This window comes from Geotrypetes seraphini, chromosome 8 (genome assembly GCF_902459505.1).
Source record: "Geotrypetes seraphini chromosome 8, aGeoSer1.1, whole genome shotgun sequence".
NCBI classification, from domain to species: Eukaryota; Metazoa; Chordata; class Amphibia; order Gymnophiona; family Dermophiidae; genus Geotrypetes; species Geotrypetes seraphini.
Window position 1 is genome coordinate 179,882,463 of NC_047091.1, and position 25,017 is coordinate 179,907,479.

Below are 25,017 nucleotides of genomic sequence, written 5' to 3' on the forward strand. Positions count from 1 at the left end.
ATTTGGTTTGCAAGTTGTGAGCCAAGTTAGGCACTTTGAGCTTCCCCCTCACAGACCTTGATGTGACTTGGTTGCCTTCCTTGTTTTTTCTAGACAATGATAGATAAAGCAGAGGAGTCCAAATTTTAGCTTTCTGCAATACTGTTCCTGTTTTGGCTGCTACTGACAGTTCGGATTTTTGGATCTGTAAAATTGAATGCCACCAAAAATGTGCAATACTCGTTTTTATTCGTTTTTCTAATGTAAGAAAACGTCTTTGAGAGCTGCAGAAATTAAAATATCACATAGCTCTGGTTTCTTTTATTTCTCGAAATTTGAATTTCAGGTTTTTTTTTAAATCCATGCCTGCTAAGGCAGCAGTAATGTGCATGGATGTTAAATTCGCTTACAGCGAACTAAAGAGAAAGCAAGGTTGCGTTCAGGTAGGTTTCCTGCATGCAAATACGTTGTGCTGCACACGATCATGGCCGTACGAAATCGTTTCAGCCCGTCCACCCTGCTCCTTTCAGAGCACATTTGAGCGGGCATCGGCCAAACGGGAAACACAAATCAGCTGATTAAAGGCTTGACGTCAGCCCGCTCTCCTACCCTTTGAGGGGCGAGGGATTGCGTCATTTCCGGTGGAGTGTGCGGGCGGCTTGGAGACGGCGACTGGAAGTGTGAGTTTCTTATGAATGCTGTCGACGCGTTGGCTATTGCGGCGTATATACATACAAAAGATTTATTCGAGACTGGTAAGAGCAGGGGGGGGGGGCGGGCGGGAGGTTTAGTACTTTTGAAATAAAGTCCGTTGATAGTTAAGGGCCCGGGGTGCTCGCGACGTGCGCCCGGGTGAATGCGCGCGTATAATATTGCCCGTTGTGTTTAGGGGCGGGGCAGACTTGTGCGTTTAATCGTTGGTAGACTCGCTCGATTCCCGAAGAATGATCTCCAAATTCTTTCTTTTTTCACCTCCCTGAATCGGGTTCTTTTCCCTGTTCTGGTCCCGGCGATTCTCCACAGAAAAAGTCGCGCTGTTGAATGACGTCATCGGGACGGAGCCGATTTGGAAACGAGAAACCCGTGAGAGGGGATTAACAGAACCGCCAATAACCTTGTCATATGGTATTCGCTGTTTTCTATTAAAAAGCATCGTGAATATGGCGAAAACCGCGAATAAGACCTGGCCTGTTCCTGAAGGAGAGGCGAAACACGGTGAAGAAAGTGCCGGGAATCAGCAAATTTTGTTTTTCTTCTGTAAATCCTTGGAATTAGCGATTTCTCTATGCAAGTGATGTAATTTGGGGGAGGAGCCAGCAAGCTAAATACCGTGACTAATCGAAACCACCAATAGGGAGGGAGAAGTGTATGTTTATTCTCTTGGTGCTCTGATCTCCTCCCATAGTTTTCAGCATCATTTTTGTGCTGATGACTCCCAGATCGATCTCTCTACACCAGAAATTGCAACAGGAATCCAGGCCTAAGTTTTAGCCTGCCTGCCCGACATTGCCACCTGGATGTTTCACCACCATTTACAGCTGAACATGGCCAAGAATGCGCTTCTTATCTTTCCTCCTAAACCTACCTCGTCTCTTCCCGGGAAGGGGTAAAACACGGACCTCGTGGATCTAAAACCGCACGTCCTTAAAAATCCGAGGTCCGCGCCACTTTTAGTCTCTGGCTCTGACAGAGCTCTATGACAATTTAACTCTGACGGATCCTAGCATAGGGAGGGAAAAGCATTAAGATCCGTCAGAGTTAAATTGTCATAGAGCTCTGTCAGTGCCAGAGACTAAAAGTGTCACGGACCTCGGATTTTTAAGGATGTGACGTGCAGCTCAGGTCCGCGAGGGAGCAGGGGTCCTGAGCTGAGCTGCAGGGATAGCGAAGGCGGACTTGTCAATGCATCAACCTTGGATTTTTAAGGACGTGCGGTTTTAGATCCGCAAGGTCCATGAGGTCCGCGTTTTACCACTTCCCTCTCTTCCCCATTCTCTATTTCTATGGATAATACTCTCATTCTCTCTATCTTGTCAGTTCACAACCTTGGGGGTCATCTTTGACTCGCCTTCTCTGCTCAAATTCAACAGACCGCTAAATCCTGTTATTTCTTTCTCTCTAATATCACCAAAATCTGACTCGTCTTTTCTGAGCACAATACCAAAACTCTTATCCACACTCTTATCACTTCACACCCAGATTACTGCAACTTGCTTCACACAAGTCTTCCACTAAATCATCTCTCTCCCCTTCAGTCCATTCAAAATTCTGCTGCAAAGTGTCACTACTTTCACACTAGTCCTCTCCTTAAATCACTTCACTGGCTCCCTATCTGCTTCTTCATACAATTCAAATTCCTCTTATTGACTTTCCTGCACATTCACTCTTCAGCTCCTCAGTATCTCTTCTCATACTCCTCCCTGGGTATCTTTCTTATCTGTACCCTTTCCCTCTACTGCCAATTTCAGACTCTGTCCTTGCTGCACCGAAAGACCACAAACTAAAGCTGAACCAAGACAAAACTAAATTCCTACTACTCGAAAAAACAAAACAAAACCCCAACCATAACAAACCTTGAAATAAACTCCATCACATACCCCTTGCAACCCAATCTAAAAGTGCTGGGAATAGTGATAGACAAAGGCTGCACCATACAACTTCAAATCAACAAAACAGTCCAGAAAGCCTTCACAGTCATGCGCAACTTATGACAAATTCGAAAATACTTTGACAAAAAACAATTCAGATTCCTGGTTCAGTCCCTAGTTCTAGGACTCCTAGACTACTGTAACATCCTATACCTTTCATGCCCTTCCAACATGATAAAACAATTATAAACAGTGCAAACTACAGCCCTCAGACTGATATACTCATTGAAAAAATATGACCATATTACCACTGCATTCCAAGACTCACACTGGATCCCTATACAAGCATGCATACTCTTCAAATTCTACTGCCCGCTATTCAAAGCCCTGAATGATGATGGACCAACTTATCTAAATAATAGCCTAACCAGGAACAACACATTCAGACCAAGGAGAACACAGGCACCCTTCACTCACCTCCCAATCAAAGGTATACAATGTAAGAAAATGTATGACAGCCTTACTAGCCACCCAAGCAGTGAAACTAGACCACTATGTCTCCAACCTGCTGATCACATTGTCCAACTACAAAACCTTCATGAGAGAATTAAAAACCAAGTTATTCAGGAAAGTTGCAAAGTCAAACTTAACCTCCTCAATATATCCCCGGATCCTAATGCTTCTTTTAATTATCTATCGTGTAATCTCACTGGGTATGCCCAGACCAATTCTTTTGTAATCCGCCTAGAGCCAAAAGGTATTGGCAGAATAGAAGACACTAATGTAATGTATGCTTGGAATATATTTCATGAGTCAGTAGTACATCATGCTCTGTGTCTGGCTGTTTTCAAATCTAGGCTAAAAACCCACTCTTTCAAGGCCGGTTTCAACTCCTAACTTTTACTCGCTTGTAAGTATTAATTATTCCCATTGTAAGTAATTCCCTAACCCTTAATTATTTATTTACCACCTATTTGAAGGAATTCACTCAAGGTGGTGTACATACAGCATGAATAAGGAAAACATAAGCAATAGACAATTACCATAAAAATATTCAAATTACAATCAAAGTATAGTATGCTACATTACAGTGTCATCACAATAAATGGTAAAACATTTTAATAGACAGCATAATGTAAGTAAAGATGGATCATATAGATAGATAAGATAGAGTAGCAGAAATAAGAAAATAAAGGGACTAATTTAAAGAAGTTGCATATGAGGTCAAAATGGTGCTTGAGAATTCTCAGCTATGGTAAGAGTGGATAAACAAGTCCTGCTTACAGTATGTGCAGCCAGTGCTTCCCCTGTGTGTGTGGGGTTAAGAATATAACATAAAAACATAAGAATTGTCATACTGAGACAGACTGAAGGTCCATCAAGCCCAGCAGCCTGTTTCCAATAGTAGCCAACCCAGGTCCCAAGTACCTAGTAAGATCCCAAGTAACAAAACAGATTCTGTGCTGCTTATCCTAAGAATAAGCAATGAATTTCCCCAAGCCATCTCAATAATGGCCTATGGACTTCTCTTTTCTAGGAAATTATCCAAACCCTTTTTAAACCCCGCTAAACTAATTGATTTCGCCACATTCTCTGGCAATGAATTCCAGAGTTTAATTACATGTTGTGTGATGAAATATTTTCTACGGTTTGTTTTAAATCTACTACTTAGTAGCTTCATTGCATGTCTCCTAGTATTTTTGGAAAGAGTGAAGAAGTGATTCACATCTATTTATTTATTTGTCCTCCCCAAAGCCCAGAACGGGTTACAATAAAATAAAATTAGGTACTTGGAAATGCCATTTCCACTCATTTTATAGACCTCTATCAAATCACCCCGAGCCGTCTCTTCTCCAAGCTGAAGAATTCCAAACACTTTAGCCTCTCCTCATAGAGAAGTCGACCCATCCCCTTTAGCATTTTTATTCGCCCTTTGTACCTTTTCTAATTCCACTTTATCTTTTTTGAGATATGGCGACCAGAAATGCACACAGTATTTGATGTGCGGCTATACCATAGAGCAATACAAGGACATTATAACATTTTCATCTTCGTTTTCCATTCCTTTCCTGATAATTCCTAACATTCTATTTGCTTTCTTAGCAGCTGCCGCACATTGAGCTGAGGGTTTCAACGTATTCTCAACAAAGAAATCTAGATCCTTTTCCTGGGCAGTGACTCCTAACACAGAACCCAGCATCAAATAGCTATGGTTTGGGTTCCTCTTTCCCACATGCATCACTTTGCATTTGCTCACATCTGCTATTTTGATACCCTGTTTTCCAGTCTCACAAGGTCCTCTTGCAATTTTTCACAGTCCTCTTGCAATTTAACAACTTTTTGTCATCAGCAAATTTAAAAGAAATTCAGTAGATTGGGTTCTAGCAAGTTAGTTACTCCTTCCATTAAAGGCTTGGTTGAGACTCATAAAGCTCGTAGTAACTTGTTAAACCCATGATTCTGTTTATACTCTGGAGGATGGATTGTTTGTTACTGTGGGATATTTGGGTGGAGGGTGGGTGGGGGACAGTTGTACTTATTTTGTATGCTGTGGTTGTATTTACGCTATTTGTTTTTCTTGAAAACTCTCAATAAACATATTTAAACATAAAGGCTTGGTTGAAAAGCCAATCTTTCACCCGCTTCCAGAAGTAGAGGTAGTCTTGCGTTAAGTGAAACCTTTCAGGGAGTGCAATCCAGAGTGTCAGGGCTACTCCAGAGAAGGCTCGCTGGCAGGTATCACATTGTGTGATGTCCTTTAGAGATGATGTGTTTAGGACCTTAGTGACCTTGGAGGTGTGTAGAAGGAAATCCTGTTCTTCAAGTACTCTGTATTATTTCCTTTGAGGGCCTTGAATATCTGACAAGAGAGTTTTAAATTTTGCCCTATATTGTACTGAATTCAGTGAAGTTTTTGCAAACTGGTGTGATGTCCTGTTTTGTTTTGATTAGGTTGTAAGCTATGATGTGCAAGGATTGTTTGTTACGTGTTTAATGTACAGCACTGCGTTTGTCTAGCAGCATTGTAGAAATGATTGGTTGAAGTAGTAAAAGTAAAGTATTTAATGCTTAGTAAAACCAACACAAAGGAAGATTCGTATTTTAGGAGCTGGCAGTTCACTGTCCTCCTAAAAGCATCTAGTGCAGGGATCTCAAAGTCGATCCTTGAGGGCCGCAATCCAGTCGGGTTTTCAGGATTTCCCCAATGAATATGCATTGAATGCAGTGCATGCACATAGATCTCATGCATATTCATTGGGGAAATCCTGAAAACCCAACTGGATTGCGGCCCTCAAGGATAGACTTTGAGACCCCTGATCTACGGAGACGTGCAGGTTCGCTTAAGCACATCAAAGGAGAGGCATGGGCATGATTTTGCCTGGAAATGGCCTTGGACAGGCTTATGCATCGGTATGCACAGTATATTCGGGAGACAGACACCTTAAATGTAGACCTGCAAAATGCTGGCCTACATTTAAGGCTTCCGTCCAGGAGTGCAGAACCAGTTCTGAATAGGATGGCCGCTGCATGATTGACATGTGATTGGCAGCTGGTTCTTAGATTGCTGCCAATACAAGTGTCCTATATAGAATCAGGCCCTTTGTGTCTCTTAGTTTATCCAATGTATCTGATTATAGCAGATTTGAAGGAAAAACCCAGAAAAAAATGCTTATGATCTCATTTTTTATATTTATATAAAACTGGTACTCCAGGTACCAGAAGGAAGGCACTAATTTTCAGATAAGAATTCTGATTCCACCAAGTTCAGATGAACAGCATATACTGTATATATAATAATATGCTGTTCATCTGAACTTACCTGGAGCTGCCATTATGTCATTTGTGTAACTTGAATGCATTGTCAAGTTCAAATGTAACGCTTTTCTTGTAAAATCTTGCTTTTCATGACCTGCCTCTGGCATTTTTGTTCCACTAAGCTAACATGGCTACCCCTTTTAAAGTTTTTTTTGTTGTGGGTACCCTGATATTGGTTTAGACTCTGGATCCTTGAAGGTATTTTAGCTGATATATGATGCATTGTAAATATTGTTTAATCATTCGGTCCTTAAGTACATAAGCATCATTATAATGGGTATCCTGTTTCCAACAGTGGCCAATCCAGGTCACAAGTACCTGGCAAGATTCCAAAAGGCTCTTCAGTTCACGAACACATACTTATGTATACATTGTCAAGCTGTTTTAACACCTAGGATTATTTTGAATTGGGAGGATCTGCCCAGCAGTTTCTTCTTGATTTTTTTTGTACTTCTGTTGATACTGGAATCTGGTAACATGAGGCATTTGGGATTTATTCTTCATCTTATATGCTCCCCTTACCTCATTTAGCCTAACCACTACAGTAACTCTCCTCAATCAGAAGCCACAAACTTGGATTTTTCGAAGTCTTATATCGGGTAAAGCCATTGGCTAGAAAACTCTCTCCACGGGGTCTGTGAATGCTGCCTTGGTAGCAGTTCTGGTCCCAGAATGAAACCCAGGTCTTCTGCAAGCCAGCCTTCAGCTGAGTGTTATTTAAACCCTAGCACTTTGTATAGCTAAAGCTACTAAAGGTTAAAATATTTTGGACTGTAGAAATATGTTTTAAAACACAGAAACCTTTGCAGTGTTCCTGAGCAATAGCCAATTAAAACATAGGAAGTGGCATATATAAAGACCTACGTGATCTATTAGTCTGCCCAGCAGGGTGGCTAGAGTTGCATCTGTCATTCCATGCTGACTGCACTGCTCTACTCTGTGCCTTGTTTAACTTGCGTGAAGATCATTTGAGTTTTGCTACTCTTTGGCTTTCTACCAGGTACTTGTGACCTGGAGCTATATTCTTATTTGATTCCCTCTTCTTCCTATTCAACACGTTCTTGAATTTCTTCACTGTTTTGGGCCCTGCCACCTCCTCTTGATCTTTTTCCACCCTTGCATGTATAAAAACATACCAAACTGCCAGACACAACCAATGGGAAACAAATTACTATACAGCAAAACACACCACAAGAGACAAACCTTAGCAGCCCCTTTCACTCTCAGAAGCAAAGTGCTGCTTGAAATGATGTGTGTGTCAATGAACACATTCATAGGGAAAGTTAACAAGTTGTTTATATATTGCTGGCTCACTGGAGAAAAAGGTTAAAATTCAAAGCGTGATAATTTTAACTTTGCTCATGAACTAAAGATACTAGTTTTGTACTGCATGCACCTATAAACTAAACTAAACTAAGCCTTAGGTTTATATACCGCATCATCTCCACGGAAGTGGAGCTCGACACGGTTTACAAAGCATAAAAATATAGGAAGAGAGAGGGGAAGGATTTACAAAGCATGTAGAAAGAGGGATGTAAACAGGAGAAGAGAAGTTATATGCTAGAGAAAAGCCAGGTTTTCAGTTGTTTTCGGAATGGTTGGAGGGAACCCAGGTTCCGCAGCGGGACAGTGAGATCGTTCCAAAAGCCCGTAATTTTGGAGAGGAGGGATCTTCCCAGTTTGCCTGCGTGGAGGATGCCGTGTAGAGAGGGGAAGGATAGTTTATGTCTGTGGGCTGATCTGGTGGTAGCAGGCGTCAGGGCGAGGAAGGATAGAGGGATTAGGGGCGGAAGGATGCCGTGAATGATCTTGAAAGCCAGGCAGGAGCATTTGAAATGAATTCTGGGAAGTACTGGGAGCCAGTGAAGGTTGGCAAGTAGTGGGGAGACATGGTCAGATTTGCGTTTGGCAAAAATCAGCTTGGCTGCAGTATTCTGGATGAGCTGGAGTCTGCGAAGACATTTTTTTTGTTAGGCATAAATAGATGGCATTACAATAATCGAGTTTGGATAGAATGATGGATTGTACAACAAAAAAAAAATTATATAAATAAGATATTAAGGGCACCTTTTATCAAGGCGCACTACAGGGGTTAGCGCGTCGGACATTTCATCACGCGCTAACCCCCGCGGCAAGCCAAAAAACGAATGCCTTGTCAATGGAGGCGTTAGCGGCTAGCGCGGCAGGCGGTTTAACACGCGGTATTCCGCGCATTAAACCCCTACCGCACCTTGATAAAAGGAGCCCTAAGTTTTCAAGTTTATTAAAATTTTGATATAACACTAATCATGAATTCTAAGCATTTTACAATTTATATTTTAAAAAAAGGGGGAAACATTAAACAGATAAGTACTGTACTGACTAAACAGTACTAGACAAACATAAAAACAATAGGAAAGTGGGGAGAACTACAATTTTAAAAGCAAAGGAAACATAGGTGGTAAAAAAACAATAGGGCAGTCAACAAATCTATTCAGCAATCATATGTTTATGTTTTATTAACATTTGATATACCGCTTAAGCATATTACAGATCTAAGCGGTTACAATAAAATACACGTACTTAGAACTTCCCTATCTGTCCCGAAGGCTCAAAATCTAGCTAAAGTACCTGTATAAACAATTATTAAGATAAATTTAAAAAAAGATATAACAAAATTCCAAGAATGGTGAGAGGAAAAAGAAACAATATTAAATCACAATAAAAGATAAATAGAAAGGGAAAAATAAAAATGATGCAAAATAAAAGTTCAGTTTGGCTCAGTTCATTGTAAGGTAGTAGCAGGATGGGAGAGGAAGTAGGCTGCAGATGATCCCTCGATGCCAATTTGTCGCCGTCCGAAGACGGTCTCAGGATCCCAACTTTAGGTGAATGGCCACGTTCATCTCTGGGCCTACAAAGTTAGGAGTCCATGCTCACCAATGCGCTGACATCAGAGCCCGATGACACAGCCAAGTAGGCAGGCAGGGTCCCAGACAGACAACAGCTGCACGACATCTCCCAGATCACTGCAGGACCCTCCAGGTGAGCGGACTGACCAAGAGGAAGGGCAACCAAGCCCTCCTAGCTTGGAAGAGGTAGCATTTTAGATTTCCCTTAAATTTATCTAAATTTTGTTCAGCCCTGATATGAAGTGCTACCTAAAGTTATAATAAGAGACAATTTCCTGATGTGCTTCTGAAGAAACTAACTAGTTAAGGATTACATGTATGGTTCAATAAACCCCTGCTTGCAGCAAATCAAACTTTAGGTTAGCTGAGTCTTATTTCTTGTAAATTAAGACAAAATAACATCTTTCTCAGCAAGCTATTTGATTGCAAATAGAAAAGGCTGACCCTCTGAAATAGGCACTGTGGTGTACTTTTCTCTCTGCATCCTATAACTTATTTAGAAACTTTATACACGTTTGTAATCTTGTTTCAAGTTATCACAACTTTCGTTTCCTGTACAGAGGATAGATAGAGAGCAAACTGCAACTTAAGCCCTCCCTTATCAAGCTGCAGTAGCAAGTGCTGCGTGGCAAATGCACCAAAGCCTATTTGATCCCTATGGGCTTCGGTGCATTTATTGCGCCGGCCCACGCTATTCGGCTTGATATAAGAGGCCGCTAGTGAATAGGGACATCAGATTTTTAAAAAAGCCTAATTTATGTTTCACAGCTATTTGACAGCTTGAAGATGGTCAGTTCCTTTCACTGGGAAAAGCATTTCCTGAAGTGGAGTAGTACAGGGGGTGGACAGCAGGTTGGGGAGATATATAACCCTGTGATGTCAAGATACTGCACCCTTGGGTTCTCCTGCTTGGGTTCTTGTAGTTAACATTTCAATTTGTTGTATTGTTGGGTTTCGCCTGCGGGGCTCGGGCAAGCAGCGGTGCTCAAGTCTGTTTCTGTGCTAGCTAGCTGTATGTTTTACACTTCCCCCTCCCGATTCGCAGTTTTAAGACTCGCAATTTTGATTATTCGCGATTTCCTAAAACCGGACTCATCCCCACCTCCCCAGACCTTACCTGGTGGTCTCGAGAGACTACGGGAACTCGCGGCAGCCATTTTGAATGAGTGATCTGCACGGGGCAGGAGTGTAGGAAGATCGCACCTGCCCCGAAAGACCGCTAGACCACTGGTTCCCAACCTTGTCCTGGAGGACCAGCAGGCCAATTGGGTTTTCAGGCTAGCCCTAATGAAAATACATGAGAGAGATTTGCATATAATGAAAGTGAGAGACATGCAATGCAAATATGCTCCATGTATATTCTTTAGGGCTATCCTGAAAACCTGATTGGCCTGGTGGTCCTCCAGGACAGGGTTGGGAACCACTGCGCTAGACCACCAGGTAAGATCCAGTGCACTTGGTTGTAGCTTTGCGTATTAATCAAGTTAAGGAGGAAGGCAGGGGTGGTCAGAGCCGGCTTAAAAGTTAGTTGCAAATTTTATTCGCGGGTCGCCTCTGCCCCCCTAACCCCTGCGAATATTGAGGGAGGAGTGTAATTCAACTGTTGACTATTAGAGGGGAGGAGGAGGGATATATTGTACATATTCGATGACATGGTTGCTGTATTATTGTATCTTTATTGTTGAGCTCTTGCATTGTCATCAATAAAATTGTTTAATCATAAAAACTGGAGTATACTTAAAAATAAATGTATATGAAAACTATTTGCAGCCGAACACAACCAAACATCACCTAAGCTGACTCAAAGATTATATGTATCTTTCAACTAGCTTAATCATTTTATTTGGTTTTTAGCATGTCCTCCCAAAGGAGCTCAGAACAGGTTACAAATCAGGTGCTCAAGCACTTCTTCAGAATCCACAGCCATGTTCTAGCCATGTATGCAATGGCTTCAATGTTTCTTTTTAAGTAGAATCATAAAAACCTGTTGTTGTCCAAAACATGATTTTGGAGAGCAGTCTAAATCAGGGGTCTCAAAGTCCCTCCTTAAGGGCCGCAATCCAGTCGGGTTTTCAGGATTTCCCCAATGAATATGCATGAGATCGATGTGCATGCACTGCTTTCAATGCATATTCATTGGGGAAATCCTGAAAACCCGACTGGATTGCGGCCCTCAAGGAGAGACTTTGAGACCCCTGGTCTAAATGCTCCTAAGCCCATTAATCCCCTTGGTGCTTCGGTGCATTTACCGTGCCAGCCTGCAGTAATCAGCTTTGTAAAAGAGGTCCGCCTAAAGTTAGACGCTGATATCAGCACTGATTTTATAAAACTTAGGCGCCCATTATAGAATTACACTCAGCATCACTTAATCATGTTTAAGTAGTGCTCAGCATCCTAACATTTAGGTGTCCCTAATTTATGCCAGGGTTTTCTATGCCTAAAGTTAGGCACCAATATTGGAACCTAAGAGCACCCGGGTCACAAAGAGATGTCTAACTCAAGAACACACCTATGATCCGCCCCCCCCTAACCACGCCCACTATTAGTGTAGGTGCTTTGGGCTAGGCGCCTACTTTTTATAAAATCAAGATTTTCAAGTTAGGCACCTAACATCCAATTAAGGCCAAGTGGGAGGTTTTGAGTGCCAATATCAGCACTGATTAAGCAGGGGTTTCGTCAGCTATAAGCCTGAGGTCATTATGCCACTGTATAGATCCATGGTAAGGCCCCACCTGGAATACTGTGTGCAGTTCTGGAGGCCGCATTATCGCAAGGATGTGCTGAGACTGGAGTCGGTCCAGAGAATGGCCACCCGGATGGTCTTGGGACTTAAGGTTCTCCCGTACGAAGTACGGCTAGATAAACTACAGCTATACTCCCTCGAGGAGCGCAGAGAGAGGGGAGACATGATCGAGACGTTCAAGTATCTCACGGGCCGCATTGAGGCGGAGGAAGATAACTTCTTTTTCAAGGGTCCCACGGCAACAAGGGGGCATCCGTGGAAAATCAGGGGCGGGAAACTGCGCGGTGACACCAGGAGATTCTTTTTCACTGAAAGGGTGGTTGATCGCTGGAATAGTCTTCCACTTCAGGTGATTGAGGCCAGCAGCGTGCCTGATTTTAAGGCCAAATGGGATCGACACGTGGGATCTATTCACAGGGTAATGGTAGGGGAGGGTCATTAGGTGGGCAGACTGGATGGGCCGTGACCCTTATCTGCCGTCTATTTCTATGTTTCTATTGCTCAATTAAAATAGGCACTAATATTGGTGTCTTAACTTTAGGCAGACTTTATAGAATCAGAGCCTTAGTGACTTGATTTAACTATGTGGTTTTCAGTCCTTTTTTTTCTTATATGTGTGGGTTTTATTTTTTTTTAAGGAGAGAAAGAACGAGAGAAGTCTGCAGGATGCCAGCATTGCCATTGGATGAGCTTCAAATCCCAGTTAAGGATCCTGCCACAGGGAAGCTGCGCACTCTGCCAGCACTGGTGAGATCAACTGACTGAAACAATGGAAACAACTTTTTTTATCTCTGCACTCTTGAGCAACTGAGAATCAAAATAGTTATGACGTTACTTGGAGCTCTGTTCAGGCAGATGTGAGAGTGGTTATGGATCCAGAAATTTCTCGGTTTAAATAGCAACTAGGGGCAGTGGAACACCATAATGCTCAACATCTCCCTTCTTTTCCCTCCCAATGGGCTGATCATAACTAAGGCAGAACAAGTGGTTTTCCCTAGTGCCCCATCCTATCAACTGCAATAATCTGAGTAAGTTCAGACCTATAGGTTGTGCTGCTTCAGTGGTCATAGTGGAGATTCTCCAGCAGATCTGTGTGTCAGGTGGACATTGGTAAAGCCTGTACTGCTCTTTGTCTCAGGCTGGCTTCTCACAACCCCGTCTTATAACCCTGCGGTTTTTCCTGCAACATTATTTGAACTGTGGAACATCATCTTCAGAGTCTCATAGAATCTGAATGGAGCCAGAAGAAGAGCTGGCAGGTGTGATCTCGAATAGAGAATGACACGGGGACAAAGTTTCCCTGTCCCTGCGGGAAATTATTTTCCCGTCCCATCCCCGTGAGTTCTTTTCCTGTCCCTACCTCATTCCTGCAAGCTCTGTCCTCATCTGCGCAAGCCTCAAACACTTTAAAATCATAAGTGTTCGAGGCTTGTATGGTTAAAGCAGAGCTTACAGGAATGGGTCAAGGACAGTAACAAAACTCATGGGGACGGGACAGAGAAATTGAGTTCCTGCAGGTATGGGGAAAAATTTGTCCCCGTTGCCATTCTCTAATCTGGAACTCGGGGCATTAGTGGGCCAGTCCATTATGATGCGTATTAAAGTAGTATAGTAAGACAAAAGCAACTGGCCCATCCAGTCGTAGTTCTCTAACACTCTGTGATGATGTCCTGGAGAATTGTAGCATGTGAGTTGAGGTTGCTGAGAATGAAATATAAGGACTTCCCAGGTTTTTACTGTTGGTTTCTGTTCCTTCTCTTGGTGGTGGTCCCTATTACGCCTCTTTATTTCTCATTTGTTTGTCTGTAAGCATATTTATATAAATTCATTTAAATAAAATAAATGAGCATATGCATTCCCATACTTATACCACCATCTCCTTTCCTCTCCTCATATCTTTTTCCATAACTTTTCAACCCTGTTTAAAGTCTTCCTCTTCTCTTCCACCAGGTTCTCTTGTTTTTTTTTTTCTTTCTCTGCCCTCCCTCCTGTTGTCCAACACCTTTCCCTCCCCACCACCTGTATGAACAGTGACACAAAGTTGGTGGTGAATAACCCCAAGCTCTTCTCGTGGCTGCTGGAGCTAACTGCCTCAACCATAGCTTCCACTTGTGGCCCCCTCCAGTTCTGCTTGGAGCTCACTATCTCAGCATCTGCTACTCCCTGCATTCCCCCCTCCCCCCCCACAATCTATATTAAAGGTAGTCTTCTATTGGTCCCTAGCAGCTGTAGTGTTGCACATACACTGGTCTGAAGCTTTCCCTGTGACCTTCCCTGCCCATGCAGAAATGGGCAGTAATGTTAGATGGAGGGACAGGCCAGAGGGAAAGCTTCAGACCAGGCTGCAGACAGACAGCCTATATGCAACAATTCTGTTGGTCCCCGGCAGCGGTAGACTACCTTTAAGGTAAATCAGTGTGGGGGAGAGGTGATGTTGAATTGTGGTGGAGGGAAAGATGCCCAATCTATGTTTCTAACAACACCCTTTTGCACAGAGAAAAATGTAGAGCTTTGGGCAACATTTTTGTCCAAGGGTCATAGAACTGTATATTATGTATGTCAACCTTCTGAGCTCTTTGGAGAGAACGGGATAGAAAATGAATTAAATAAATAAAAAATATACACTTCTCCCTCCGTATCCATGGGGGTTAGGGGCATAGCCCTTCCCCCCAAAAAAATCCACAGAATGTGCTTTGAAAGCAGTAGTACTTTGTCACACTTCTGGTATCCTGCTGATTCATCATTTTTTTTCACTTAAAAGCATTTTTTAGGTTTCATTAGGAGTATACTGTGGTTAAAGTCCTGCATTACCAGTACTGTACTTTACTGAGAAAGTAAATCTACAGGTTTAGAGGCTGGCTTAAGGTTTAGTTTTTTCCAGCAATAGGAATGAGAAACCATCCACTGAGGGGATTGAGATTGCAAAGGTTGTTAACAGGAGAGTCTTCAAGCAAGGTGGGAGGGTTGTTTTTTCAGGTCAAATACATTTTTATAAAATTTAGATGCCTTTTTCAGTGGTAACTCAAGGCAAGTTTTATTATTATTTATTTTCTTAGTATACCGCAAATTACCACCAAGATGCTTCTGTGTGATTTACATTAAAAACAGCTGCATAGAGGTAAATAGCCTGAAGGGGAGTGGGGGAGAAATCAGGGGAAGAATAGTTTAAAAAGATGAGTTCTAAGAGCACATTCAGGTATAGTAGGCATTCTCTTCCCCACCAAGAGATGTTGATATGCCAACTTCTGCCTCTCCATGAGGGAAATAGAATAGCCCTGCCAAAGCAAAAGTAAGGCTAATACTCTCATCCTCCACAATGCCCACAGCACATTTTCAGAGTTGCAAGCAGATTCTGCTAATTTAGTGCATGCTGGGGTTAACACAACTGTCGGCACTGCAGATGAAATGGTGTGCTTGGATAGATTGGTTGTGCGTGTGGTTTTCAGACATTCATATCTCTTTCTTAACTTCCCCAGCATCCAGATAAGAAGACAGAACGCTATTTTGTGCTATACAGGCCTCCTCCCAAAGCTTGCATCCCTGCTTTGGTGGAAGAGTACCTGGAACGGGCTCAGTTCGTAGCCGATGATCTTGACTGGCTTCTTGCTTTGCCTTATGATAAATTCTGGTGTCAGGTAATTTCAGTTTCATCTATACAAATATGTATAAGCAGACTGGAAGAGCCATTTGGCTTTTATCTGCCTTTATGTTTCTATGTTAAAATCTTTATGGCAACTGAAGAAGCTGTTCACTGAAACACAGAGCATAAATGCAGGGCACAATGGTTAAAGCTGCAGCCTCAGCACCCTGAAGTTGTGGGTTCAAATCCACACTTCTCCTTGTGACCCTGAGCGAGTCACTTAATCCCCCCCATAGACATTGAGACTGCCAGGACAGATAAGGAAACATGCTTGAGCACCTGAATAAATTCATGTAAAACCGTTCTGACTCCCCTGGGAGAACAGTATAGAAAATTGAATGAGTAAATAGTGTGAAGTTTCAGCCTCTGATAACCAGAGCTGGTATTGTGATATCATAATGCCTCCTTCTACCAATAAGAGCCAACCTCATTAGTGATGTCATAATGGCTTGATTGTTCTATACTTGGCTCACTTTTACTACACTTTGATTTCTAGAGTGGTGAAGTGGTTAAAGCTACAGCCTCAGCACCTTGAGGTTGTGGGTTCAAACCCATGCTGCTCCTTGTGACCCTGGGTAAGTCACTTAATCCCCTCATTGCCCCAGGTACATTAGATAGATTTTGCCATGACAGACAGGGAAACATGCTTGAGTACCTGAATAAATTCATGTAAAACCGTTCTGAGCTCCCCTGGGAGAACGGTGTAGAAAATTGAATAAATAAAAATAAATACCACACGGGCTCACAGTCCATGCCTTGGCAATGAGTATTCCTCTGCACTTTCATTAAGGCATGAAATATGGGCCCCAGTCCAAAAATCCTCTTGACATAACAGTAGTAGGGTAGTATGGTGGTATGGTAGGGGAGCTACAGGAGGTCTTATTACTATTGGCAGACATGGCACCATCTCACATGGGCATGACTGGCACTGATAGCTAGCACTGTTTCTGCTCAGATCATAACCTAGCTGCGCTAAGCGGCAAATGCGGGATTTTTACTCTGTTGGCTAGTTTTAGCGTGTGGTAGCAGTTAGCGTGGGTCTTAATTACCAGCTACCACAAGTTAACATCAGTGCTAGCTGATTTGCCACAGCTTTGTAAAAATCCCTTGAATGTTCTTCCGCAACGCAGTTTTGAGGCAGCAAAAGCTGAATATGTCCGAGATTTGGTGATTTTACTTATAAAATATTTCCACAGTGTACTCGACTCTCTTTAGTAAATAATAATTCACCTAGGAGAGGATGATTTTTTTTTTTTCCTTATGTTAATGTTCATGTGTTGTATAGAACACCTGTACCTCTGAAACGACGTACAGGAAGAATGAGTTAATCTACTTCACATTCACATGGGATTATTTGGTAATATTGCAAGAATCATTACTTTTTGTGAGCTTCTTACCCAGTGTATACCATAAAGAGCACTTCTTTCCTCACCACAGGTGAGCAGCACTGGTGCCTTTTTCAAGTTAAATGAGAATTCACACACCTTACGGCTTTCACATGGCTCCAGAACTTGCTTTGTCTAATTCAGGAACCTATTACCTGGGGTTTGAGAAAAAGGTGAGCGTAGTGCTTTTTTAGGAGGCTTTTTAGGCAAAATTGGGCATACAGAAAATAATAGCAGATATTGCAAAATTTGTTTATTTAAAGTTTGATTTTCTGACTTATTTAACACTAGAAACACAAGGTAAAGGAAAATGAATTAAGAAAAATAGTGTTGGGAGGAGGGTGGGTTATGGGTGTATATATATATATATATATATATATATATATATATATATATATATATATATATATATTAGTTGTTTAGCCCATTACATTAACGGGTGCTAGCAGCCCTTCTCCCTTATTTTTACCTCCTCCCTGTCCAGCAACACCTCCCCCCCTTTCCCTGCTCCCCCCATATAGCAGTAGCCCTCTCCTTTTATCTCCCCCTGTCCAGCAGCACCCCTCCCATTCCCTCCTCCCCCTGTCCAGCAGTAGCTCTTCTCCTTTATGTCCTGCTCCCCCCCCCCCCTGTCCAGCAGTAGCCCCAGGAAAAGAGTGAGGATCACAGGACCAAAGATTTTACTCCAATCCTCTTGATGCCTGACATCCAAGTAGGGGAAATCCACTCTCCCCACCTCCTTGCTCCTGCTGCACTTCCTCCTCGGCTATACACGCGCGCGCGCACACACACTTACATACAGCTCTCCGGCTCCTCGCGCCCCTCCTCCACCTTCCGCTTCTTCGGCGGGGGCCAACGTTTTCTTTTCGCGTGTTCCTCCATCACGGAAAAACAGCACTACCGGCCAACTTAGTCCCTTGCCGCCCCCTTCCCGCGGTCCCAACAAACGTCCTTACTCCAGCAGCAGCACTCTAAACACGCTGCTTTGCGGCCTGCTACTGCCCTGATTTGCTCTGCCCGTGTCGGGCAGAGCAAATCAGGGCAGTAGCAGGCCGCGAATCAGCGTGTTTAGAGTGCTGCGGCCCCTGCTGGAGTAAGGACGTTTGTTGGGACCGCGGGGCAGGAAGAGAAGAGGAGCGGTGGCAAGGAACTAAGGGAGCTGAAGGTAGGGTCGGATGGGAGGCTGAACAGGGGTTCGGGTGTGCTGGGGAGAGGTACGAAGATGATGCCGACGACCGGAGAGAGAGAGAGAGCCGCTGCAGTGTCTCTGAAATTGAAAAAAACTTCGGTCTTGACTTTTTTTTTTTTTTAGTTGAAAGACGCGGCGGTGGCTCCTCTCATGATCCCCACCTGCGTCGGAAGTCCGACGCAGGCGGGGATCGTGAGAGTAGCCACCGCCGCGTCTTTCAAAGAACCGTAAGCCGCGCATGCGCACTTCCTATGTGTCGCTACAGCTCACAGAAAAGCGGCGCACACTTAGGAACTGCGCATGCGCGGCTTACCATTTTATTATATTAGATACAATTGTTATTGTCTTGATGGATTTATCAAGTGTTGTTTCTGAGAGTATGTATGATTTTTCTTGTACACTTGTTGAAGGATTAAAAAGGAATAAAGAATTAAAAAAAAAAAAAAGAAACACAAGGTAGATTACAACATATAAAAATTCAATACACTACATAAACAATATAGAACAGTCTCTACCAAAGAGTTCAACCATTCCATACAATACACAAAGAAAACAAATAAGACCAGTCTCCTTACTGCATAGTCCGTCCTTGTTCCCTTATAGACCATATGGCCTTTATACTGGGAGTAGATGAGGTAGAAGTGGATTTGGGTATTTAACTGAATGGTAACAAGGGTTTCAGTCCGTGGCTGGAACGCTTCCATGCTACTCTTTACGTTCTGCCCCGTCACACCAGCCTCCCCCTCAGTTTTTGCATATACAAGTGGGGCATCGGCAGCAACACAGAGAGACCAGCGTGGGAGTGTTCCAGCTGTGGCTTGCAGAGCAGAGGATTGCTCTAGCTCAGGGGTGCCCACACTTTTTTGACTTGCGAGCTACTTTAAAATGACCAAGTCAAAATGATCTACCAACAATAAAATTTAAAAAAATCACAACGCACACTGTACACATAGAATTGTTAATTATCATTCCTGTTCCGGGGTTTTTTCAAAGAGGTCAAAGCAGATGACTCTGTCACCTCAGTAACAACCATACAAAAATAGACAAATACCCACCCCCTCCCTTTTTACTAAACCACAATAGCATTTTTTAGCGCATGGAGCTGCGCTGAATGCCCGCACGCTGCTCTCGACGCTCATAGGCTCCCTGCACTAAAAACCACTATTGCGGTTTAGTTAAAGGGGACCATATTGTAAAATATAGACAGCAGATATAAATTCAGACATATTTTGATCATTAAGTTTAAAATAAAATCATTTTTCCTACCTTGTCTGGTGATTTCATGAGTCTCTGGTTGCACTTTCTTCTTCTGACTGTGCATCCAATCTTTCTTTCAGCCTGTATGCTTCCTCTCCTCCACACCTCATTCCCTCCCCCAACTTTTTCTTCCTCTCTCCCTGACCTTTCTTTCTTTCTCTCTTCATGCCCCCTTTCTTTTTTTCTGTTTCTCTTCTTTCCTTCTGTTTCCCTGCCTGCCCCCTTTCTTTCTTTCTCCCTGCCCTTCCCCAAGCCACTGCCACTGCCGCTACCATCGGGGAACAGGACCCAAACGCCACCAATGGATAACAGGCTCCAAAGCCGCCGCTGCCCCATGCTCTCTCTGCTTCGGGTCAATCAATCTTCCTCTCCCCGATGTCAATTCTGCTGTCGGAGAGGAAGTTCCGCCCAGCCAGGCAGCGATTGGCTGGCCCGAACTTCCTCTCCGACGGCAGAATTGATGTCGGGGAGAGGAAGATTGATCAGCCCGATAGATCGCCAAGGCAAAGTGAGTCCTGGGTGATCGACTCACTTTGCCTTGGCAAGTTACCGGTCGATCGCGATCGACCTATTGGGCACCCCTGCTCTAGCTGCTAAAAGAGGCCTTCTTTAGCTAACAAAGCTTGGGGATCTCCACCAGTTCAGGTATTTAAGTTGGGTGGCCACACAGCATTTTCTGCATCCCCTCAATATGGGATCAAGCCCCCTAAAATAGCATGTCTGACTGCGCCCCTTGGTCAAATTAGAACACGTGTGAAATCTGTGAGCCGTTGCACCAATCTTTGAGTTGCTGAAATATTCACTCATTAATCCAAAGCATTTTGAAATTAGTTACCTTTCAGAAAGTGTGAAATGTAGCATTATGTACAGAGGAGAGAAAATTATTGACTGCTCTTGAAAGATTGATTTTATATATCTATATAATAAAACCGTAGGCGGCGCATGCGCAGTCTTATCGGCGTGCTTCCATGATCCGTATGTCCGTGGCCGCCAAGACTGCAGCATGCCCCGCTCTTACTATGGCCCCACTGCCCTACACTCTCCAGAAGGACTGGACTGTACGAGTCCCCAGCAGAAGCGCGTCGGCTCGAGCCACTTCTCATCTCTGCCTTGATTACACATAACAATAAAAAATGCCCCAGACGTTAACACCAGCCAGAGAGCAAGAGGAGCGCCTGCGATCCACTGTCACGTGAGCCCTGCATTTGACACATAGGAAGTGTGCATGCGCGGCTTACGATTCTTTGAAAGACGCGGCGGTGGCTAATCTCACGATCCCCGCCTGCGTTGGACTTCTGACGCAGGCGGGGATCATGAGAGGAGCCACCGCCGCATCTTTCAACTAAAATAAAACAAAAAACCAAGGCGGATGTCGGCCCGATGGCTGGAGTTCACCGTTGAGTCCGGTGAGGAGTGCTTCCCTCAACAGGAACCGTCGGGTCTAATTCAAATACTCCCAGCAGGTCGGGAGGGGGCGGAGCAGGCTCGCACGCCTGGCGCGGACCGGACAGGAACTAGACTCCCTGCAGGAGCCATCCTGTTGGCTGGAGATCACCGGACTGGACAGGGGGAGCAGGTAAGGGGGTGCTGCAGTACAGGAGGAGCGGGGAAGAGGTGATTCTGGACAGGGGGGGAGGTAACAGGAAGGGAGGCCTACTGCTGGATAGGGGAAGCAGGGAAGAGGTACTGCTAGACCGGGAGGGGGGGGATAAAAGGAAGGGAGAAGGGCTCCTGCAAAGGAGAATAGCTACTGCTGGATATGGGGAGCTGGAAATGGGGTGATGCTGAACAGGGGGAGATAAAAGGAAAAGGGCTACTGCTATATAGGGGGAGCAGGGAATGGGTGGGGGTGCTGCTGGACAGGGAGGAGGTAAAAGTAAGGGAGAAGGGCTGCTAGCACCCGTTAATGTAACGGGCTAAACAACTAGTAATATATATTAATGTTCAAAAAAAAAAAAAAGAGGGCAGTTGTCCCTGCTCACAAGTCTCAAATCTGTGTTAATATGATTGGAGTGATCCAGCTGACTATGGCCTAGATTCTTAAAAAAAATGATGGGCTGCTATCACAGCTGTTCTGGTAGCCAAGCAACCCTCCCCCCCCCCCCCCCGCAGCGGGAGAGATGCCCATTCTCTCCACAGCCACACAACACTCCCCCTGCAATGGGAGAGGTGCAAATTAATCTCTAAATATTTGTAGCAACAAAGAAGGGATATGGTATACATTTAGCACTAGTATATATCATTGTTTATATAACCTATCTGCATGTACATTGCTGTGGAACATAAAATAAGATGCATACCCCCAAGAGCTTACATTAGACCTTTGAGCACAGGGAATCAAATCTGTGTAAGTAACCAGGGTTGTGGAGTAGGTATACTAAACCTCCAACTCCTGTTAATATTAGGCCTTATATTTACCAGTACTTTAGATCTAGAACAAAAAAATTAACTTTGGATCCAGGACAAAGAGATGTGTGTGTTTATGGCTGTGTAAGTATACAGGTTTCTTATGGATGTTAATTTTATTGTGATCCGCCTAGTATGTAGGTGGAATATAATTGGAGTACTCTAACTCCACCTAAAATTGCATCTGACTCCAACTCCACAACCCTATAAGTAACTGTGAGAGGGAGAGGCAAGATTTGCTTTTTCCTCCAGTTTAGTAATACTAAATTGTAAGCCTTTGCCATAAACTTAAACATGCATGTTTTCTGGTATAGAAAAAGATAAAGGACATTCATGTCAAGTGCCTCTCTTGCCACATAAACGGTAAGATCCTCATCTCCTAATATGTATATTAGAGAATGACACGGGGACAATTTTTTCCCAGACCCGCGGGAACTTTCCCGGTGAGTTCTTTTCCTGTCCCTGCCCCATTCCTGCAAGCCCTGTCCTCATCTGCACAAGCCTCAAACACTTTCAAATCCTAAGTGACAATGTTCTAGAGCTCAGATTGTGATGTCATAATGCTTCATTCCACCAATGCCTAAGCTCCGACCTCATCTGCACAAGCCTCAAACACTTTGAAATCCTAAGTAGCAACATTCTAGAACTCAGATTGTGATGTCATAATGCCTCATTCCACCAATGCCTAAGCTCCGTCCTCATCTGCACAAGCCTCAAACATTTTACAATCATAAGTGTTTGAGGCTTGTGCGGTTAAGGCAGAGCTTACAGGAATGGGGCAGGGACAGCGACAAAACTCGTGGGGAAATTGAATTCCTGTGGGGACAGGAACAAATTTGTCCCCATGTTATTCTGTAGTGTGCATTACCAAGCAAAAGTCCTTTCCAGTCAGACAGCTGCAGCTTGCATTCTCATGGTGAGAAAAGGGCAGAATCAGCAGCTGTCTGTCAACAGCCACTTCAGCCAATTATTTTGCATTTCTAATCATTGTAAGAGCTCATGCCCGTCTATGAACCTTTTGAAAGATCTCGTTTAGGTCATCAAAACTGAACTGTTGCTTCGTTAGGAACACTTCCGAGTGCTGTTTTGGCTGTATTTTGAAGCTAGTCACAAAAATGTGAAATATGTTTGTAATTGCTTGCTTTTGTGTAAAGAATTACAGATATATTTAGGCAGTAATTTTATTAAGTCTTTTTTGTTCCTATGTGCAGGTAAAATGCTTCTTATAAAGTACATGTGATGAAAAGATTCGGGTGCAGGTGTGTTTGGGGTAGATTTGGGGTGGAGTCATGATTTATGTGCTCCCGAGAAGGTATAAATGTCCGTGGCTTCACTTTAGCCTCTATTTATACAGCTTTTGTGGGACCATTTTGTAAAGACACAGCTTGTCCTTGTAAAATTTTAAAATAGGTGCCTGCTTGACCTCTCAACCTAAGTGACCCGTTATAAAATTACTGGTTATACACTAAGGCCCTGATTCTACATAGTGCGTCCCGATTTTAGGTGCCTGGGCCAATCAGGCCTTAGACTTAGTGGGGATGGGCGGACCCGCTATGCCTATGGCCTGATTGGTCCAGGCTTCTAGAGCCTGGACCAATCAGGCCTTAGGCTTCGGAAGGTTGGGCCGGGAAGGGGCGAGCCCGCCTCATTTCGACGAGATGGGCCTGCCGGCTGCACGGGCAAGTCCCATCTGGCCAACAAGGAAAGGTTAGTTTGGTTGGGGGGAGGTTTGAGGGCTGTTAGTGCGGGGGGGGGGGTGCGGAGGGGGTGCGTCTTCCGGCAGGAGGGATTGGGCACCCTCCTGCCAGCGATTGGTAGTGTCGGGGGGGGGGGGGCGGTCGGTAGTGTCGGGGGGGGCATCTTCTGGCAGGAGGGATTGGGCACCCTCCTGCCAGCGATCGGTAGTGTCGGGAGGGGCGGTTGGTATATTTATAGTAGGAGGGATTGGGCACCCTAGGTTCGCCTAAGGCCCGCCTAAGGCCCTTAGGCGAGCTTAGGTGTCTTGCGGGCCTCACCTTCAATATAGAAAGCCTGCTGGGGGAGCATTTTTTTAAAAAAACGTGCATCCCGATTGGTTGATTAGACAGCTGTAGGACGCCTACAGCTGCCTAAAATCGGGACGCACTATGTAGAATCAGGGCCTAAAATTCTTCCTTAAGAAGAGCTGCATTTACACTCGGAAGTACTCTGGCTTTTTTGTTGTTGTTGTTCTTTTTTTATACTAAGCAGCTTTCATAAATGGAGTTTTCTCTGCCACATTGTTTTTCTTTCCTACATCATTAGCCTTGAAGATTGTTTTTTTTCCATAGACACAGAGCAAAAGAAAATCTTTTCAGAAAAGCTGACTTTCCAATTTTTCTTGTATTATTTTCTCTCTCACTCACTGACTGCCTTTGTTTTGTGTTAGGTGATATTTGATGACACCTTGCAGAAGTGCCTGGATTCCTATCTGTGTTTTGCCCCTCGACGGTTTGATGAACTGGTGGATGCCCCTTCAACAGTGTTGCACATGCAGGAGCGCCTTCAGCGCAGCATCTTCCTGACCTTCCTCAGGATCTCCACGCACAAGGAGTCCAAAGTAACCATCTCCAGATAGAATACAGTTCCAGGGGACTTGAGATTTGGGGCTTTGAAGTTTTATATCTCCATGTCTGACAGTAATGGTTGTTGGTTTGCTTGGGCTTTGACCTTTAGTACTTTTCATATACATAAGAAAATAAGAATAGCCTTACTGGGTCAATCCAATGGTCCATCAAGCCCAGTAGCCTGTTCTCATGGTGGCCAATCCAGGTGAATAGTACCTGGCCAAAACCCAGAGTAGCAACATTCCATGCTACCAATCCAGGGCAAGCAGTGGCTTCCCCCATGTCCTGCTCAATAACAGACTATAGACTTTAAGTGATTTTCTGAAAGAAGTCCTAATTTTCCAAGTTAATCTGAGATTGCTAAATTTTTTTTTAACCTTCACTGTAACCCGATTGTCCAAATAAAGACAGAATTGATATGCATCCCCAAAACCATTATCCTAATTCCCACAATTAGATGCCCCGTAAAGGAAATAGCATTGTCCTAGGCATTCAACCATATAACTCGAGCTTTGGACCAAATTTGGCAAACGGTGCT

The 25,017-nt window shown here is 43.8% G+C and overlaps 1 protein-coding gene across 4 annotated transcripts in view; it reads left to right on the plus strand.

Moving 5' to 3' along the window:
* The first annotated feature begins 541 nt into the window (after window positions 1-541).
* ASCC2 (activating signal cointegrator 1 complex subunit 2) overlaps window positions 542-25,017 on the plus strand; it is a 108,439-nt gene continuing 83,963 nt past the window's right edge. The window contains exons 1-4 of one of the 4 annotated variants that reach the window (XM_033955074.1): window positions 542-659; window positions 12,656-12,764; window positions 15,494-15,652; window positions 24,302-24,472. In XM_033955074.1, the coding sequence (XP_033810965.1) occupies window positions 12,684-12,764; window positions 15,494-15,652; window positions 24,302-24,472 (411 nt within the window). In that variant the 5' untranslated portion in view covers window positions 542-659; window positions 12,656-12,683. Of the gene's footprint in view, window positions 735-12,655; window positions 12,765-15,493; window positions 15,653-16,214; window positions 16,233-17,109; window positions 17,216-24,301; window positions 24,473-25,017 lie in introns of those variants that run through there. The other 3 variants (XM_033955073.1, XM_033955076.1, XM_033955075.1) reach the window with 3 other exon arrangements.